General features: G+C 38.4%; 1 protein-coding gene across 2 annotated transcripts; it reads right to left on the bottom strand.

Annotated features, from left to right (window-relative positions):
- Nucleotides 1-649: 649 nt before the first annotated feature.
- GTF3C6 (general transcription factor IIIC subunit 6) lies at nt 650-6,964 on the bottom strand. 2 transcript variants are annotated; one of them, XM_081941503.1, is made up of 6 exons: nt 6,768-6,964; nt 4,584-4,664; nt 3,397-3,460; nt 2,661-2,705; nt 2,462-2,572; nt 650-1,335 (listed from the first exon to the last, which is right to left on the bottom strand). In XM_081941503.1, the coding sequence occupies exons 1-6, from the start codon at nt 6,849-6,851 to the stop codon at nt 1,034-1,036; spliced, it is 687 nt and encodes a 228-aa protein (XP_081797629.1). In that variant the 5' UTR covers nt 6,852-6,964; the 3' UTR covers nt 650-1,033. The 2 variants fall into 2 exon arrangements, with proteins under 2 accessions (XP_081797629.1, XP_081797630.1); XM_081941504.1 differs by lacking the exon at nt 6,768-6,964 and adding an exon at nt 5,865-6,222.
- Between the last annotated feature and the right edge of the window lie 223 nt (nt 6,965-7,187).

The following is a 7,187-nucleotide window of genomic DNA, read 5'->3' as shown; positions in this document are numbered from 1 at the left end:
TAATTGCATTCAATTTATTTAGGGGTTTTTAAACATTGTGTTTTTACTTGTTTTTATCTATCAGTTCACCTCCTCCTTGTATATGTCGTGTATATGTCTTGGTATATGTTTTGTTATATGTATGTCGATATATTTATTTCCTATGTTTTGTTGTACGCCGCCCCGAGTCCTTCGGGAGAGGGTGCGGCCAATAAATAAATATTTATTATTATTATTATTATTATTAAAATGAATGGGGAAACCAGATTCACTTAACGACTGTGTTACTAAATTAACAACTGCAGTGCTTCACTTAACAATTGGGGCAAGAAAGGTCATAAAATGAGGTAGAACTCACTTGATGAATGTTTCACTTAGCAACATAAATTTTGGGCTCAATTGTGGTCGTAAGTTGAGGAATACTTGTATACACAATTTGAATCTTACCTTAGAAGCCAGAAATTAAGAGTCAAGGAATTCATGATTTGTACTGTGTTATCTCCTGCTTTTAGGTCAAATTTTATTTGGGTAATATCCAATTCACTGTGCTCCTGTTTGTATATATGTGCAAGGAGGTTGCTGCTTGAAAATATATAGATTCTTTTAAACCATAGTTTGTAAATTGTGATAAATGATTTTACATTATAAAAAGCAAATGCAGCTATATTGGTCAAAAAGAAAAATCCAACTCCTTATTAGAGTTGCATCTTTTATTATATCCAAATCACAAAATAGAAAACAAACTTGAGTTCTTCAGAATTCTTCACCAGACAAGATAGTAAGCAAAGGAAGTAACTGGGAGAAGGCAAGAGAAGGGAATCTGTAATCAAAATAAGGGCTTCCAAGTTCAACAGAAGCCTCTCTTTCCACTTTCCAATTCCTTAAACAGGTACAGAGAACTTAGGAAATGTATTAGATCAATATCACCAAAGGAATGTGATCCTAACAAAACTTTCACAAAATAATTTGCATATCAATTCAGAGTCTTTCTAATGTACATATCAGATATCAGTTTATCCTATAAAGTGACTGCTGCTCAATCAAACAGCTTATATCAATGTGGAGGCTCTTCTGAAGCCATGTTCTGAGTGTTCTCTATGGAAGGATTCTCTGTGATGGGATCTGGTGTATCCAAAAGAGGTTCAGCATCATCCTTTGCAATGTCAGCTGTAATCCCGGGTTCCAAATTCCAATCCATGTTTCCTTTGTCACTGGCTTCTTCTTCAGACTCTTCTGCCACCTTATCCTGGGATTCAGCTCTTTCGTCATCTTTTTCATGTAAGAAATTGCAAATCATCTTTGGTCTGCTGTATGAGAAGTCTTTGTCCTTAAGATCTAGCCATTCTATGCCGCCCCCTGCCAAATTAAAACAAGAGGAAAGAGATAGGAAGGAGTTAGTAAGAAGAAAATAAATAGGCAAACGTCATTTTATTGAAGATTTTGTCTCATCCCTTATTCATATCTTATTCTCCTCTTCCCTTATCCCCTCTTTTCTGGTTTCCCCAGCAATGATACCACTCTGTAAATGATCCTCATATTGAGACTGCTGCACAGCAAAATTCAAAGATTATTTGGCTGCTACTTGTGATTAAAAAGATTCATGTTGAGATAATACTGCATTACAAAAATGCAGTATTTATGCAGTAATTAAAAATGCATATTGCATGACTGCTATGAGCTACTACAACAAAATGTGAGAAAAAAACACTACTTCCAAATTTAAGGATTCTAAATCTAAGTGAAATACAACATTAAATGGGAATATTTGTATCACATTCATCTTCAGTAACAGGTCCTTCTTATGATGGGTAACCATGATTTGAACTCCAATAATGGGTTAATCTGCAATAGATCTGACAAGTAACGTTAAAATGGATAAATGAAGGTAGATGGGCTCTTGCCCTTCCCAGACCTGCAAGATTATTATTCTGATGTCAAACATAACATACACTAACTCTGTTTTTTCTCAAATTGATTCCATCAATTAAGGAGTGGGAACATAAAACAATCCTGAACATTTTTAGTAACTGATTTATATTTACAGTTCAGGATTTATGATCGACTGGTTAAGATCGCATTAGGATAACAGAAAGAGTTGCTGAGCTACAATTCTATAAAAACTCAATTAAAGTTATCTGATGTTGAAGTGGTGCAGAGGAAGCATGCATTTACAAGCCACGAAAACAGCAATGTAGAGCAGTCCGTGACTGTTTTACAAAACAGTAATTTAGCTTTGGCTTACAATGTTACACAAGCAATATTGTTATGTTGCTATGGTTTATAACAATGTATTCGGCAATATAATATTTAAACTATCTGTGAACCCAATTAGAGTATATGAAACCTGGACAGAAAAGAGCAAAAAAAGCAATACATGATATTATAGTATATCTTGTGGATATACCTAAAGTGTTTTTTTAGACAGAGAGGGGAAAATGAAGTTTTAAAAAAAGAGGATGAATTTCTAGAATTTGAAAATCACCTATGTTCTCTTCCCCTTCCTTTTTCTCAATCAAAAGTGTCCGTGTCATCATTAGTTTCTTCATTGTGTGGCATTTATATTTTAGTTGCAACTTTTGGTTGCCTTCCACATCTACAATCAAGAAAAAAAGCAGGATGTTTCTCATTTTTTTTAAAAAAAGTTGAGATTCTGAAAAACTGAAATGCAAAGTACTGCTTACCATGATCGTGATTTTCCTCAAACACTACACACGTTCCAAGGGTATCTGAGGATGAGAGTAAACAAATTGCTAAGGGAAAATATGAACTTATTTTAAAGAGTAATATTTACTTGATTCTATGAAAGAATTAGAAGATAGCATGCATAAATTCAAATTTTATTTACAGCCTAAGATCAAACACAATAAAAGACTTGTATATAGTACAATATCTAAGTGGTGTGCTGGCATAGAGGTGAAGATGCTCATCTCCCACTCGGAAAGTTGAGTTTAATCCTGGATATTTTAATAGCACATGAGAGACAGATTCTACCTCTAAGTCTGAACAGAAATAAGTTTGGTTTTAGATAGGAGGCTTATGTATCTTTCAGTTGTTGCTTCAATAGGTAGTGTCCCAATTTTGGCTCCAATAGTCTCCTATGTGGAGCACATATTAAGGGCTAATTATAAATGTGGCTAGTATTAAGCTTAACCTCACTATCCACAGAATTGCATTCTTTTCCTTGATTTATTTTAAAATTTGGTCACCCAATCAGGATTTTTTACATAATTGAGGCAATTACTGATTTGAAACTATAAGTTAATTTTTGACCAGTTTATTGACTAGAAGAGGAAGATTTCCTGTTTCTATAGAAAAAAAATACAAAGAAGAAAGACAAAAAGAAAGGAAGATGGTTCTTAGGGTTCGTGTTCCTTTACATCATGCCTTATAAAATAACCTATTCATTACTTTTCTTACCTTCATATTCTCCCGCAAAGATATATCTGTCTATCTGCAAAATAGGTCTCTCTGTGTCAATTCCCTAAAATCATAAAGACAGAAGCACATTTGGGAGAAAGGAAGTCAGTGAATTCAAAGCATGATCTAAGTCAGGCGATATCTCTAAAACTGATAAAAATGACATGCCATTACAAAATGTTTTGTGGATGGACAGATATTTATCACTGCCATTTGTAAGGAGCAAGAATATCCAGACATCATGAGTATTCATCAGTGCTCTGAATATGCTTTCTAGAATGAGCAAGCTTGGATAAAATGGGCTGTTGATTGTCTCTTTAGTATTTCTAACCAAACTGGGATGACAATAAGTTAAATTTGAGTTCAACAAATAGGAAGTGAGCAGAGCAAAGCATTTTATTCTTCTGTAAGGCACCAAGAAATCTACAAATAGCAAAAAACTGCTGTATATTTTAATATAGAAAAATAATGACAAACAGGTTTCAATTATAGAATGCTTTAGCAGGTTGGTTGCCAAATGCAATAACAATGGCATATACAAGTAAAGCATCCATAAGAATAAAGAAAATACTTAGTATTTTCATAAAAATAAAACAGAGAGTAGGGCCAAGATACATGCTGTTCCCTTGGTTGTGCAATATGGATAAATGTATAAGGAATACTTGCGGTAATAATAGACATATGTTGGTTGGTGAACATACTGTATACATATTTTTGTATACAAATTATTCTGATTTGCTAGCTGACAGCCAAAATGTTTTGCAGCACATATTAGATAACTTGTAATAAGGAACATGGATCTGGAAATCAATGTATCTAAGACCAAGATTGCTCTGTTTGATAAGGAAAATAGCATGGCAATAACTACAAGTTGTAATGGGAAAATCTAGATTAAGAACGTGAATTTGTGTACTCAGTAGAATGTTGATTAAGCACAGGAAAATGTATAGAGAGATTTTAAGATGTGGTCTGTTGTAAGGAATGGAAGCATGTGTTCTGTTGCAATGAATGTTTGTTGTAAGAAGCAAAAAAAGGCTGAGTAAAAGTTCACGCTTGTGCCCATTCTGTTAAGCAAGAAACAAATTTAGTAGTTAAACTCCTGTCATTTTAAAAGATTTTGAATAGAACCACAACTGTACTTTTTAATAAAAAGATACATTAATTTGTATTATGTTAAAAACACTCACCAAAATCTTGCATTTATTATCACATTTTTCCAGAAAGTCTGAATCGATTATTCCAGACAATTCTACCACAACTAATTGTTCCTAGAGGGAAAATTACAAAACATTGTAAATAGTGTATTTAACAGCTCAATCTTTTAGCCTGGCATATATACCCATTTGCAAATATACATTATTGTCACAGACATTGTTGGAATATGGGTGTTTAAGCATGATTCTGACACTATGAAAAAGCAGCCATCTAAGGTTTTCTCTACTATTTCACCCAAATGTAGAAGTTATTTCTGTCATCCTCTGACATTGGTTTGCCCTCGTCACTAAAGAACCAAATGAGCTAACATGGTATGGGAATTAGCGCCAGAGAATCCAAGTTCTGTTTTCTTCTTGGTCACTGTAAAGGACACTGGTAGATAGTTGCTCTCTCTCTTCCAGATCTATTCCAAAAGATTGTTATAAGGAAAAAAAACAACGTAGAAAGTAATGTATTGTCTTTTAAATTCGGTTTGTTTTTTTGGATATGGATTTAATTTTTTTTTAAAAAACTTTTGGGATGTGTGTTTTTTAATGTGGTATGCCGCCCTGAGTCCTTTTGGAGAAGGGCGGCATATAAACCCAAACAAACAAACAAACAATGTATGCCACCAAGTAAGCTGTCTTGCCGGCCTGGCTCGGGGGGGGGGGGGGGATCGGGCCAAGCGAGTGGTGGACCAGGTTTGCATGAATGGAAGTGCACATGCATGCTGGCCTGCTCCTCGCACAAGTAGAGATCCACGTGCACACCAGCCCACTTCTTGCACGGCCCAGTTTCGAATAGGGCACAACCTGGTAGTGGGCCATGGCCCAGGGGTTGTGGACCCCTGATCTATATGGTTAAAAGGTAAAGGTAATGGTTCCCCTTGCATATATGTGCTAGTCATTCCCGTCTCTAGGAGGCGGTGTTCATCTCCGTTTCAAAGCCGAAGAGCCAGCACTGTCCGAAGACGTCTCCGTGGTCATGTGTGACATGACTAAATACCGAAGGCACACAGAATGATGTTACCTTCCCACCAAAGGTGTTTCCTATTTTTCTACTTGCATTTTTACATGCTTTCGAATTGCTAGGTTGGCAGAAGCTGGGACAAGTAACGGGAACTCACTCCGTTACCCAGCGGTAGGGATTTGAACCTCCAAACTTTCTGATCGAAAAGCTCAGCGTCTTAGCCACTGAGCCACCGTGTTCCTTTCTATATGGTTATTAGGAGCCAAAAACAACTTGACAGTACACAATCAATAACTTTATATAACCTCTTTCCTCCAGGAGCCCAAGTCATCATACATACTATTCTCTTCTTCAGGTTTTCCCCATGTAATGAAATAAAATGCACATTCAATGATATTTATATCTTAAGTAATGTTTCCCTCCGCTCCCCCATTTTTTCAAAGGGAAAAGGGCTAGATCTCATCAGATCCAGATTCTTCCCAAGCTGTAGAAAAGAATCCACATCGCTCATGAATCAAGCCGCTGTTGTCTAAACAGATGTCGCGTTTTCAAGGCCCAGCCAGCAATGTTGGTTAAGGCTTATGGGAACCGACGTCTAGAACATCTGGAGGACTTCAAATTGGGAAAAGCTGGAGTTCTTCAACTGCCCGAGACGGCTCAAAAGAAGGACGATAGGTTGCAGTGCTAAGAGCCTCAGCGCCTCTTTACGGGTGAAGTGGAGCTTACACTGCGGTGGGGATTCACGTTAGGCTGAAGATCCCCCTCCTTCCCTCCCCAAAAGCAAGCCAGCCTATAAACAGATTGACGGGCGCTCTCATTCTGCTGCAGGTGTTGTGTGCCATTAATGAATGCGCATAACACATTCAAAAGCGAAGCGTCCTTGGTGCGCTCTGTGCTGACTTTTCATTACCCAAACTAGGTAACATCGTAGCACTGATGATGTTACCTAGTTCAAGTAATGAAACGTCTGCAAGGAAATCAGCGAGCTCAGCGAGCACCAAGGACCCCTTCATTTCAACCCTGAGCTACAAATAGTCTCCCCTGTTGGTACACCGGCTGGAGAGCAATCCGCAGGCAGCGAAATCCCCCGCTACATCATCAAGACTCGGCAATCCCGAACGACAGAAAGTTCCTTCCCCGGCGGTTGCCGTTGAGAGGCATCTTGCAACGATCGCATCCCCCTGCGCTCTTCCCCGCCGCAAACCCACCTCGACCTCTTCCTCTTGCTGCGTCTCATCCGCCGCCTCCATGCTACCAGGGCCTCCGCCGGCTTCACGTGATGCCGCCGCCATCTCAACTGAAACCTCTCGCGTCTTCTGCTGCAGAAGCGCCGCCAGGCGGGCGGAAGGGGTAGTTTTGTGTTGTGGGTGGTGGCGCGAACCTCGAGCTCAGCAGCCTGGTTTTTAAACACGGCTTGTTCACGACTACAGTGGATCAGTTCGCCGGGGTGGTGGTGTGTAAGCGCCTAGTGCGTAGAGTACTCCGAAGCACTCGAATTCACCTGCCATCATGGCTTTTCCCTCTTTTCCCATTGGGTAGAAGCGTCTCTTAGCCCAGAATTTCCCCCCCGAAATGGAAATGAATTAGGCTTAAATTATCCTAGTTATGGACATATCGTGTTAAGAGTC

The sequence above is a fragment of the Natrix helvetica genome (genome assembly GCF_964273705.1).
Source record: "Natrix helvetica genome assembly, chromosome: 2".
Lineage (NCBI taxonomy): Eukaryota > Metazoa > Chordata > Lepidosauria > Squamata > Natricidae > Natrix > Natrix helvetica.
This window is presented reverse-complemented; position numbering and strand designations above follow the sequence as displayed.

Bases quoted from the DNA above. Each gene is read 5' to 3' on its own strand.
- GTF3C6 (XM_081941503.1), bottom strand. From the start codon at position 6,851: ATGGCGGCGGCATCACGTGAAGCCGGCGGAGGCCCTGGTAGCATGGAG. The intron at 3,461-4,583 runs GTGAGTGTTTTT...TTATGATTTTAG, and splicing joins ATAATAAATGCAAGATTTTG to GGAATTGACACAGAGAGACC. The intron at 2,573-2,660 runs GTAAGCAGTACT...TCTTGATTGTAG, and splicing joins TGAGGAAAATCACGATCATG to ATGTGGAAGGCAACCAAAAG.